This window comes from Gymnodraco acuticeps, unplaced genomic scaffold, assembly GCF_902827175.1.
Source record: "Gymnodraco acuticeps unplaced genomic scaffold, fGymAcu1.1, whole genome shotgun sequence".
Classification (NCBI taxonomy): domain Eukaryota; kingdom Metazoa; phylum Chordata; class Actinopteri; order Perciformes; family Bathydraconidae; genus Gymnodraco; species Gymnodraco acuticeps.
The window spans coordinates 4285828-4298852 of record NW_022991154.1 but is presented as its reverse complement, the minus strand read 5'-3'; the positions used below and the strand labels follow the sequence as shown (position 1 = coordinate 4298852).

The following is a 13025-nucleotide window of genomic DNA, read 5'->3' as shown; positions in this document are numbered from 1 at the left end:
TTCTCCAATGTGAGGATTTAGGTTTTTTTTCAGTTATATTAGCTAAAGTTACAGATAAAGAAAAATGTTAAAGTTAAAGGGGGGGGGGAAATCAATTATAAGAGGGAGCATTATATACAACTTAAAGAAATGTAAAATATATATAAAGCATACAACAGTAGTTAGGAAAAGTGACGTTGGTGTCTTGTGATTACTAGTATTCAGCCTAGTATATTCAAACAGCATACAGGCCAGATTAAGTAGACACTTAATGTGGGTCTATGATATTAGATATATGATAGTAATTAGTATACTGAAAATATAGTTTTCTGACTGTTAAATCAAATACATCCCCTTTGGCTGTGTGAAATGAATACAATTTAAAGACAAAATAAGTAATACATTAATCCATAAAGAGTTTGCAAGACAGGGGTTGTTGAAACATGATTCACATTTAGGACAGGTACATTTCTGCCTGCATGTTGGAGCTCTTTTAAGCCATTAGATCCTTCAACATTCGAAATAATAATAATCCGGATCCAAGTCTGTTTAATATTAAAAATAATTGAATCCCTGGTTCCAAACAAGCACTTTAGTTCTTTGATTAGTGCACCTTTTTTGTGCCATAAAAGTGTCAATTTTGTTGAACAGTAGAAATAAAAAGGGAATCTCCTGGACATACTAAAATAGTTTAACAACAATAATATATGAGCATTGACCTTTATATATACAGTCTATGGCATTGACTAGCAAAATAGCTACACAAATTCCTCATTCTAAATGAGTGTCCAAAGTAAAATTGTTTAGATTATTATTTTTGTTTATGATCCTGCTCGATTTTTTTTTATACCATGTATCGGACTTTTAAATAATTTACAACAAAATACAATGAATTTCCACTGGGCAGCAGCAGTCAAAAACCAAGGATGTCGCGACACTGAAATACTTCCGGGTTGTGGCTCTGGTAGGTAAACAATAATTTGAGGGCAAAATCACTGACACACGTTTCTATTTTGTGGCTGAAAAACTAGAATTGTGCAACTTTTGCCAACAAGGTAGTGGTCCTATTGTTTTCTGGAAACACATTAAGCCTCCGTCTGGTCATGCTGTTCCTTCGGAGGGCGGCCCTCAGCTGCAGAGGTCTGACCGGTCTGCGCTGCATGCCTGCCATCGGTTTCACCGCCTCCAGAACCACCGCTACATACATCCAGGGCCAGAGCCCGGAACCACGTATCAGAGAATACTTCTACTATATTGACCACCAAGGACAGGTGGGTAAACTGACAAAAAACACAACCTTAAAAAACTCGAATGCAATATATTGTCCTGCTAGCATGACAGTTATGTGTGTGCTCCACTCCACAGCTTTTCCTCGATGAAACTAAAGTGAAGAACTTTGTCACCTGCTTCAAAGGTAAAAAATAAACACAGCCCATAAAGAGATTGACGCTTGGAAGTTTGCCCAAAATCAACCTTACCCTTGAACTAATCAATCTCCCAATATGGCTCCACCAAATATATTTTAATGTCAGTGTAAAACAGTCTGATAGTTTGCACATAAGGTAGATCATGTGCATGTATATGAAGTAGATAGCATTAGATCTGCTGCATGTTAGTTTGAGAAAAATAAGAATAGAACCAATAAAATGTGATCACTTTTGAGGAATATTCAACATGTAATCACAATTACAATTCTTTTTTTTCAGGTTTTTAAATAACATCTCAATAGAAGCAGTTTTCAACGTGTTTTTTTATTGTATTAATGTGAACAAATTCAATCGGAAGACTAAAACCACAATGTGTACCCTGTGTGTGGCCTCCAGCTCTAAACCCATTGGTTCTTACAGAGGACCTGAATCCTTAAAACAGCTCGTAAATATTCTGTAACAAACACACAACTCCTCCCTGTAGTTTTGAGCAAAGAAATTAGAGGATCATTAGTTGGGGACTATTTTGAGCACCAGATGAAATGTGATACTGTAGTGGGTATATTTGTAGCAGCAGGAAAGTGTTTGTATGATGTGGTTCAAATAAACTAGTGTGTGGGTGATCATGTTAAAGAAAGAAGCATCTAGTGCAATGATTGGTTTAATGTTGGCCTTAATTGTTTAATGACATTTGTTCAAATAAGAGAAACTGAATATTACAAAGTCAAGACTGGATCATGCAGGACCCACCTTAAAGCATTTCTGATGTCAGGGAATGTTGAGTTTTAGTGATGCATATTCCTAAATATTTGCTAAACAAATGACTGCAAGTTTACGTGTGAAACCAGTGCTGATGCCTTCAATGTATTTCATGTAATATATGTGACCTTTTTTTTTAGAGCAACACTCATCCCTGTTTTTTGACTTCCAGACGTAAAGTTCCTGGTGTTCTTCTTTAGTCGTCTGCGTTCAAATCAGAGTGGTCGTTACGAGGAGGACTTCCCCTTCTTGTCCCTGTGTGGCAGGGAGAGGAACTTTGTGCGCTGCGACGACCGCCCGGTGGTCTTCACCCACCTGCTGCAGAGTCCTGCGGGGGCCCCGGGAGTCCCTGGAGATCAGGAGCTGCTGTCATTCTGCGGTGGCGCGGATAAGCTGTCTGCCCCGTTCCGCCCAGAGACACTGTACATGCACCCTGTCAGCGGACGACTCTACCACCCCTGCTCAGAGCGTGATGGGGGGGTCGGCCTGGTCCGGTCTGCTCTGGCAATTGAGCTCAGCCCATTTTTTGTTTATGCATCGGAGCACAGCGAATCAGGACAGCCGACGCACTTTCTCTGGGGTGGACAGAAGCACACATTAACCAATGAGCTCGCAGGATGCTTCCCAACTGTGGAGAAGGGCAGTGGAGAGCAGGATGAGCTGGGATAAATTACCAAATGAGTCAAAGGTGTGCATTACATTTTGAAATGCTGTCCAGATAAGCCGTCAGGGTCCCATACGGGCAACTGGAGACGACTACGTCCTCACAGTGGGGATCACAATGTGACCGTTACTGTTTGGAGTCTGAGCTGATGTGTTTTCCAACACTACTGTATGCGGTTTGAGAAATATGGACTGATGATGCAGTGCTTTTTATTGAATTGTTTTGCTTGAGACCCCTCAAACAAAGCACCGCCAATTCCCCTATAGATTCTCTCGATTAATGGGAATTATATTTATCGTTCTGAAGTGGTATAAATATTCAGTATTCACAATTAAAAAAATCAGAGGCTTGCTTATAGGTTGTGGCACCTGTCAATCATCTCAAACCTATTCATCCTCAATTTGTTATGCCATTATCCTCTTTAGAAAGATTCAAGAAAGGTAACCTCGCAAATAGAGTACAGATACATCTAATTTTTTTTTTTAAAACAGAAAATCCCAGATTAATGCTTATCCTACATGGATATAACAGATAATATATCATTTTTATAAAATATTAATACCTAATACAGTATTGGATTTAATAACTATAAAGATTGTATGCAGTGTTGCGGTTGCTTAGAAATCATTAAAAAAAAATGTTCAAATAGTATTTCATATTTTTGAAAAACAATAAAAAACTACTGAATGAACCTTACATGTCATGTTTAATTTGAATCCTTGACAAAAAATATTTGAACTGAAAGTGCTTCTGCAGATTTTGCCAGCCGACCCTGAAAGTAACAAAAAACCTCTAATCAATTTTTTGGAATCCTAAGGTACTTGCAATACAATTGTGATTTCCCCTTTATTCTGTTGTATGCTTTAACTTTCCTACACTTTTCTAAAGCAGACAATCATTTGGAGTTTCTTGTTTTTGATACTAAAGTACAATTTATATTTGTACTTTTACATTTTTATATATTTATTTCATCATGATGAACTGTCTCTGGAAAAGGTCAAACAAATAAGAAAAGTAAATTATATAAATATTAGTTATACCCTTCAAAATTAAGTCACATCAACATGTTGTGTAAACGCATAAAACCTGACTTGAACAGAACTTTGTTTCTTGCTTATAGGCACGTGCTTTTCGGGAAACCAAAAACCACTCTTTTAAGACACGTATTACATTATTAACTGCACACAGTCTAATTAAATAGTGTTTACGTAAAGGTGCCTGTCAAAACTGGAATGACAGAACTGTGTTGCTCTAACAACACACCCGCCTCTCCTTTCCCGCGGGCTGTTTTCTAGAGAAGGAGTCTTGGAAAAACTGCAAGTCCCAGAGATCCCCGCATCAGTGAACCTCCAGCCCGGGCTTCAATAACATGGCAGCGCCGTCCAGCAACACATGCGGGCTCACGGAGCGCTCTATCCGGGAGCGGGTCCCCCCTCTGCTCACCGACCTGTACCAGGTCACCATGGCGTACGCGTACTGGCGGACCGGGCGGCACCAGGAGCCCGCCGTGTTCGAGCTCTTCTTCAGGAACAACCCTTTCGGCGGAGGCTTCACGCTGTTCGCCGGGATGCAAGACTGTCTGCTGTTCCTGCGCAGCTTTCACTTCACAGACGAAGGTGAGGAAGTCAATTTGGACTTTATTATCTCCGTTAATATAATTTATTCAGCAGCGAATGACCAACTCGTTTTAATGTTGTTTCATCATCTGCATAACGTAACTTTCTTCCTAACTCTTTTCGCACTACCGCTGTGGTTGCGCAATACCGTGCGACCCCTGGGGGGTGGGGTGTCAATGAGACATGGTGGATGTCGGTGGAGTATTTCTGTGAACTTTGATTTTGACATGATCTGAACTTTAGCATACGAAAATAATCTGTAATCTCCTGTGTGAACACACTGCATACCAAGATAGTTAAATGAAACTGCTTCTGGCTCAAAGTCAAATGCATACTGCTGTAGCTTAATTGATTTATTAGCAATATAAAAAGTTGTATTTTATAGCTCTGATAAATAACAAGGGGAGAAAAACACTTTGCAATCTTTATTAGTGTGAATGCTGTTCAACAGTTTTCCCACTATTGTTCTTCTTTTCTTTAATCTTCTTATGTCACCCAATTTTTGCCGTTGAATAACTTCAGCCTACTTTCAGCTACAGAAACCATTCAAATACAAAATATTCAGCCTGTTCAGCACATGATGGGACACTTTTAATTTTTTCTAAACTTTTTACATTTAAAAAAAATATTCCAATTTTACACTGCATATCTATGGGACGGACTCTTCAATCAATCAATCAATCAATGTTTATTTATATAGCCCAATATCACAAATGTTACATTTGTATCAGTGGACTTCACAGTTTGTACAGAATATCAGTATGAAAATACGACGCCCTTTGACCCTCACATCGTACAAGGCAAGGCAAGGCAAGTTTATTTATATAGCACTTTTCAACACAAGGCAATTCAAAGTGCTTTACAAAAAATGAAAGACATTAAGAAAATGGCATCATTAAAAAGAAAAGCTAATAAAATAAACATTAAAAGAAAAAATACATGGATAAAAGTTACAGTGCAGTCTAAGATATGAATAGTTCAATTAAAAGCAGCGACAAAAAGAAAAGTCTTCAGCCTGGATTTAAAAGTAGTCAGAGTTGCAGCGGACCTGCAGGTTTCTGGGAGTTTGTTCCAGATATTTGGAGCATAATAACTGAACGCTGCTTTTCCATGTTTAGTTCTGACTCTGGGGGCAGAAAGCTGACCAGTCCCTGAAGACCTGAGATATCTGGATGGTTCATAATTTAGCAGGAGGTCAGAAATGTATTTTGGGCCTAAACCATTCAGTGCTTTATAAACCAGCAGCAGTATTTTGAATCTATTCTTTGACACACAGGAAGCCAGTGTAAAGACTTCAGAACAGGAGTGATGTGATCCACTTTCTTAGTGTTAGTGAGGACTCGAGCAGCGGCGTTCTGAATCAGCTGCAGCTTCCTAATAGATTTTTTAGTGAGACCTGTGAAAACACCATTGCAGTAGTCCAGTCTACTGAAGATAAAAGCATGGACAAGTTTTTCCAAATCCTGCTGTGACATTAGTCTTTTAATCCTAGATATATTCTTTAGGTGATAGTAGGCTGATTTAGTAACAGTTTTAATGTGACTGTTGAAACTCAGGTCAGAGTCCATGACTACATCTAGATTTCTGGCTTTATCTGTTGTTTTGAACATTGCAGACTGAAGCTCAGTGCTAACTATTATACGTTCTGCCTTGGCTCCAAAAACCATTACCTCAGTTTTATCTTTGTTTAATTGGAGAAAGTTCTGACACATCCAGTCATTGATTTGTTCAATGCACTTACTCAGTGTTTGAATTGGAGCATAGTCTCCTGGTGAAATAGTTACGTAAATTTGTGTGTCATCTGCATAGCTATGGTAACTTATTTTGTTGTTCTTCATTATCTGAGCTAGTGGTAGCATGTAGACGTTAAAGAGAGGAGGCCCCAAGATGGAGCCTTGAGGTACCCCACATGTCATATTTGTCAACTCAGATGTGTATTTACCTATAGAAACAAAGTTGTTTCTGTCCTTTAAGTAGGATTCAAACCAATTTAGAACTGTTTCCGAAAGTCCCACCCAGTTCTCCAGTCGGTCTAGTAATATGCTGTGGTCAACAGTGTCAAACGCAGCACTGAGATCTAATAATACTAACACTGAAGTTCTGCTACTGTCTGTGTTTAAGTGGATGTCATTAAAGACCTTTACAAGAGCAGTCTCAGTGCTGTGGTTTGGACGAAAGTCTGACTGGAACACATCAAAACAGTTATTTAAGTGCAAGAAATTACTCAACTGTTGAAAAACAACTTTTTCAATGATTTTACTTAGAAATGGCAGGTTTGATATGGGCCTGTAATTGTTCATTACTGAAGCATCTCGATTATTATTTTTTAAGAGCGGTTTAATGACTGCAGTTTTCAGGGCCTGTGGAAAAATACCTGAGTGAAGAGATTTGTTTACTATATGAAGTAGATCTGAGGCCATGCAAGGCAAAACATCTTTGAAAAATCCTGTTAATAATATCAAGGCAGCAGGAGGAGGATTTCAGAAGTTGATTAATGTCCTCTAGGTTTTTATCATTAATCTGATGGAATTATGTCATGGTGTTTGAATTGATGTTAAGTGGACACAGAGACAACACATTTGCTGTTCCTGATGCAGAGGCACTGACTGCTTGTCTGATTTTCTGAATTTTGTCAGTGAAGAAGGAGGCAAAATCATTGCACGCCCTGGTGGATAGAAATTCAGAGGCTACTGACACTGGGGGGTTAGTTAGTCTGTCGACGGTAGCAAACAAGGCACGTGCGTTGTTTTTGTTTTTGGTAATGATGTCAGAGAAGAAAGACTGTCGTGCGTTTTTCAATTCCAAATTATAAAGGCCAAGTTTCTCTTTATAGATTTCAAAGTGAACCTGGAGATTTGTTTTTCGCCACCTGCGTTCAGCTTTTCGACATTCTCTTTTTTCTGCTCTCACGGTCATGGCCTTTCTCCATGGAGATATTTTCTTGCCAAACACTGCCTTTACCTTAGTTGGAGCAATGGCATCTATAACATTTTTAATTTTTGAATTAAAATGATCTACCAGCTCATTTACTGAGATGTTAGCAGGGGCAAGTGTGGAAGAAAAATTCTGAGTAAACATTTCCCTAGTATTTTCAGTTAAATATCGCTTTGTGGTTACCTCTTTTTGAAAAATGTTGTGAACAGAAATAGAGCTCTCAAAGAAAACACAGGAATGGTCAGAGAGTGCAACATCAGTCACCACAATCTTAGAGATATTCAGACCCTTTGAGATAATTAAGTCCAGAGTGTGCCCCTTATTGTGCGTGGGCTCCGTCACATGCTGAGTCAGTCCATAGCTATCAAGAACACAAAACAGTTCTTTTGCCCCTCTGTCCTGGGGGTTGTCAACATGGATGTTAAAATCACCAACAATGACTAGACGGTCAAAGTCAATACACACTATAGACAGCAGTTCGGTAAAATCATCAAAAAAGCTTGCACAGTATTTGGGTGGTCTATAGATATTTAGGAACAGAGCTCGAGAGCAGCATTTCAGCTGAAGGGCCACATATTCAAAAGAAGCAAAGTTCCCATAAAATGTCTTCCTGCATTGAAGGGAATCATTGAACAGAATAGCAACTCCACCCCCTTTCTTATGCATTCTTTCCTGACTCATAAAACTAAAGTTGGGAGGGGTTGATTCGATAAGAACAGCTGCACTGTTATTTTGTTCAATCCAAGTTTCTGTTAAAAACATAACATCGAGATTGTGCTCAGTGATAAAATCATTGATTACAAATGTTTTTCCTGCCAAAGACCTGACATTTAATAAAGCTAGTTTAAGTTCGTTAAACACACTATCAGTCAGGTTTTTTGTAACAAGCTGTGGCTGACATGGAATCACTGCTAAATTAGATAAACTCACACAAACACACAAAGATGTTTTGCCTTGCATGGCCTCAGATCTACTTCATATAGTAAACAAATCTCTTCACTCAGGTATTTTTCCACAGGCCCTGAAAACTGCAGTCATTAAACCGCTCTTAAAAAATAATAATCTAGATGCTTCAGTAATGAACAATTACAGGCCCATACCAAACCTCCCATTTCTAGGTAAAATCATTGAAAAAGTTGTTTTTCAACAGTTGAGTAATTTCTTGCATTTAAATAGCTGTTTGGATGTGTTCCAGTCAGGCTTTCGTCCAAACCACAGCACTGAGACTGCTCTTGTAAAGGTCTTTAATGACATCCACTTAAACACAGACAGTGGCAGAACTTCAGTGTTAGTATTATTAGATCTCAGTGCTGCGTTTGACACTGTTGACCACAACATATTACTAGACCGACTGGAGAACTGGGTGGGACTTTCGGAAACAGTTCTAAATTGGTTTGTATCCTACTTAAAGGACAGAAACAACTTTGTTTCTATAGGTAAATACAAATCTGAGTCGACAAATATGACATGTGGGGTTCCTCAAGGCTCCACCTTGGGGCCTCTTCTCTTTAACATCTACATGGTACCACTGGCTCAGATAATGAAAAACAACAAAATAAGTTACCATAGCTATGCGGATGACACACAAATTACGTAACAATTTCACCAGGAGACTATGCTCCAATTCAAACACTGAGTAAGTGCATTGAACAAATCAATGACTGGATGTGTCAGAACTTTCTCTAATTAAACAAAGATAAAACTGAGGTAATGGTTTTTGGAGCCAAGTCAGAACGTATAAAAGTTAGCGCTGAGCTTCAGTCTGCAATGTTCAAAACAACAGATAAAGCCAGAAATCTAGGTGTAGTCATGGACTCTGACCTGAGTTTCAACAGTCACATTAAAATAGTTACTAAATCAGCCTACTATCACCTAAAGAACATATCTAGGATTAAAAGACTAATGTCACAGCAGGATTTGGAAAAACTTGTCCATGCTTTTATCTTCCGTAGACTCGACTACTGTAATGGTGTCTTTACAGGTCTCACTAACAAATCTATTAGGAAGCTGCAGCTGATTCAGAACGCCGCTGCTCGAGTCCTCACTGTCACTAAGAAAGTGGATCACATCACTCCTGTTCTGAAGTCTTTACACTGGCTTCCTGTGTGTCAAAGAATAGATTTCAAAATACTGCTGCTGGTTTATAAAGCACTGAATGGTTTAGGCCCAAAATACATTTCTGACCTCCTGCTAAATTATGAACCATCCAGATCTCTCAGGTCTTCAGGGACTGGTCAGCTTTCTGTCCCCAGAGTCAGAACTAAACATGGTAAAGCAGCGTTCAGTTATTATGCTCCAAATATCTGGAACAAACTCCCAGAAACCTGCAGGTCCGCTGCAACTCTGACTACTTTTAAATCAAGGCTTAAGACTTTTCTTTTTGTCGCTGCTTTTAATTGAACTATTCATATCTTAGACTGCACTGTAACTTCTATCCATGTATTTTTTCTTTTAATGTTTATTTTATTAGCTTTTCTTTTTAATGACTGATTTTAAATGCCATTTTCTTAATGTCTTTCATTTTTTGTAAAGCACTTTGAATTGCCTTGTGTTGAAAAGTGCTATATAAATAAACTTGCCTTGCCTTGCCTTGCCTTGCCTTGCTTGCCTTGCCTTGCCTTGCCTTGCCTTGCCTTGCCTTGCCTTGCCTTGCCTTGCCTTGCCTTGCCTTGCCTTGCCTTGCCTTGCCTTGCCTTGCCTTGCCTTGCCTTGCCTTGCCTTGCCTTGCCTTGCCTTGCCTTGCCTTGCCTTGCCTTGCCTTGCCTTGCCTTGCCTTGCCTTGTAGCTGCTAACTAGCTGTGAGTTAGCATACCCTTTTCCATTATTTTGCACACACTGGTTAAAGTCGTGTCACTCCCACGACATAGTCCATTCACTTCCACGTTAACTTCCAACCGTTGCATTTTCATTTCCAACACAGCCATCTTCTGTATAAGTTTGTGGATGTCATCTGTAGAGAACGGAGGCATTTTGCTACCAACTAGCTTAAGCTAAATAGCATGCAGTAGCCTACCAGGCTTTAGCTGTTGCTAGGCCACGCTACTGTAAGACTGAGGTCGTCGTAAAAATGTTGAAATATGGCTGAAACCCTCCGTCTATTTACGAAGATGAACTGTCCCAGTGATAAGTTAATGTCCAGGAGCCGCTGCTCGAAGTTTTCAGAGAATAAGAATAGGAAAATCCGCATAAAAAGTAAGCAGAGGCAAGAGCAAGCAGAAAAGCGTCTTTATTGTAAGAAAGATAAGCAAGGAAAAACTTCCAGAGAAAACCCCACAGTTTAAAGGGGAACATGGGAGAAACCTCAGGGAGAGCAACAGAGGAGGGATCCTTCTCCCAGGACAGACAGACGTGCAATAGATGCCGTGTGTAAATCGCAGAGATAATACATTTTACAGCGTAGGTCGACCAAATGTTTGGAAATGCATGTGTCTATAATAAGAAGATGAATCCATTAGGATGTCAACAATCTTGTGGGAGCCATCAGGGAAGTAGTATGGTGAGAGTCAGGCAGGACCGCAGAGACAAGTTCAGCCACGACTCGAAGTCCAGGACTCAGATCCAGTGCTCAAGATAGAGGATCCAGGACACACAACCGCAGCAACAGGATCAGCCTCGACTCAGGATCCTGGCGTAGAGATAGACACAAAAAACAAATTTGGGGGAAGCTGGGTTATTCGGAACATGAGAGTACACAGGTACAGACAGACAGAAGGAAGAAGTAAGGTGTCCCCCGACAGTCTGAGCCTATAGCAGCATGCACTCCCTTAGGATAGGTTGAGAAGAAGTAGGGAACAGAGGTGGAGAGGCACAACGTATCTACGTACATGTACTCCCTTAGGATAGGTTGAGGGAAAAGGGTAGCAAGTAAGAAGTAGGAAACATAGGTGGAGAGGCACACACAGGGAGAAAGGTCCCCACTGGAACCTTAGTTGGAATTGGTGAGAGGTAAGGAGTAGGTCTGTGAATACGGTCTAAACACTCCCCGGCCGGAATAGGCCTCTCTGCAACCTGTTACCCGAACCTTGAGAGGTCAGAGAGGGGAAAGGTTTGGCTAAAGAGAAAATAGAATAAATAGATTACAGAAGTAGAGAGTATGAGAAGTAGAGAGAGAATAGATTTAGAAGAATGAGAAGTAGTAATAACCTTAGTTTTAAATATAAGATCTAAGTTTTTGGGATTTAAGTGAAAGAGTAAGAACTAAAATGTATAGGTGAAGAGGCACAACGTGTCTACGTCAATGCACTCTTATTCAATTATTTTATTTTATCACTATAAGCTTTATCAAAAAGGAAGGTCTTAAGCGCACTAAAAACGGATAGGCTGTCTGCCGCCCGAACACAAACTGGAAGCTGATTCCACAAATGTGGAGCTAAGAAAAGGCTCTGGCTCCCATTGTACTTTTAGAGACTCTAGGAACAACCAACAACCCTGCATTCTTGGAACGCAATGCCCTAGTAGGACAGTAGGCTATAATGAGTTATTTAAGGTAAGATGGCGCCTGCCCATTGTTTGTTTGTTTGTAGCCTTTATTTAACCAGGTGAAAGCCCCTTGAGATCAAAAGATCTCTTTTTCAAGGGTGACCTGCAGGACATTAGTTACACATGTAACATAAAAACAACAGAACAACAATAAGGATGACATACAACATAATGTACAGGGTACAGTTTACAAACTCTATTTACAGTGACAGGTACCATGAATATCAAACAGCATGTCAGCCAGCTGAGTTTTAAAATGATGCAGGGGAACCAAAGCGCTCAGTTTTAAACATGTTTGCAGACTGTTCCAATTTAGTGGAGCTGCACAACTAAAAGCTTTCTTCCCTAAGACAGTCCTAGCACTTGGCACATTTAATAAAACAAAATCATGAGATCTCAGGCAATATGTACTTTCAATTCGTCGAGAGATCAGAGAGCAGATATAAAAAGGTAGTTTACCCAACATGGCTTTGTAAATGAACATGTACCAATGACTGAGCCTCCGTACAGTTAGTGAAGGCAGACCTGCCTTGGCATACAGGGTACAGTGATGAGTAAGTGCTTTACAGTTAGTAACAAATCTCAGGGCACTGTGATAGGCAGCATCTAATTTTTCCAGGCAATGGGCAGGTGCATTCATATAGATCAAATCACCATAGTCCAGCACAGGTAAAAGGTCACAGTGACTAGCCTTTTCCTGGCTTCAAAAGAGAAACAGGACTTGTTTCTGAAAAAGAAACCTAGTCTAACCCTCAGCTTTTTAAGCAGGTTATTGACATGAAGTTTAAAAGTAAGACAATCATCAAGCCAGATACCTAGGTATTTATAACTGGTAACCACTTCAAGTACTTGTCCTTGCATAGTAACAATATCCAAAACAGGCTCTGGTATCTTTTTAGCTTTAGAAAAGAGCAATACCTTGGTTTTATCAACATTTAAAAGAAGCTTAAGCTCAGCGAGCTGAGTCTGAATAATGTTAAAAACAGCCTGTAATTTAACACCAGCCTCCTTAATGGAGGGACCTGCACAGTACATAACGGTATCATCCGCATACAAATGTAAAGTAGCTTCATCCACATTTTCACCTAAACTGTTGATATATATAGAGAATAAAAGTGGACCTAAAACAGAACCTTGAGGAACACCATTAGCAATGTTTAACCACTC

At 39.7% G+C, this 13025-nt stretch overlaps 2 protein-coding genes across 4 annotated transcripts in view; both read left to right on the top strand.

Annotated features, from left to right (window-relative positions):
• Positions 1-924: 924 nt before the first annotated feature.
• cunh8orf82 (chromosome unknown C8orf82 homolog) lies at positions 925-3467 on the top strand. The gene is made up of 3 exons (XM_034237336.1): positions 925-1250; positions 1345-1393; positions 2338-3467. Exons 1-3 carry the CDS (start codon positions 1083-1085, stop codon positions 2832-2834), a joined length of 714 nt encoding a protein of 237 aa, XP_034093227.1. The 5' UTR covers positions 925-1082; the 3' UTR covers positions 2835-3467.
• Positions 3468-4123: 656 nt separating this feature from the next.
• The window catches only part of naprt (nicotinate phosphoribosyltransferase), a 33995-nt gene continuing 25093 nt past the window's right edge, over positions 4124-13025 (top strand). Inside the window, exon 1 of one of the 3 annotated variants that reach the window (XM_034237526.1) lies at positions 4124-4445. In XM_034237526.1, the coding sequence (XP_034093417.1) occupies positions 4199-4445 (247 nt within the window). In that variant the 5' untranslated portion in view covers positions 4124-4198. The remainder of the gene's footprint in view (positions 4446-13025) is intronic. The other 2 variants (XM_034237524.1, XM_034237523.1) reach the window with 2 other exon arrangements.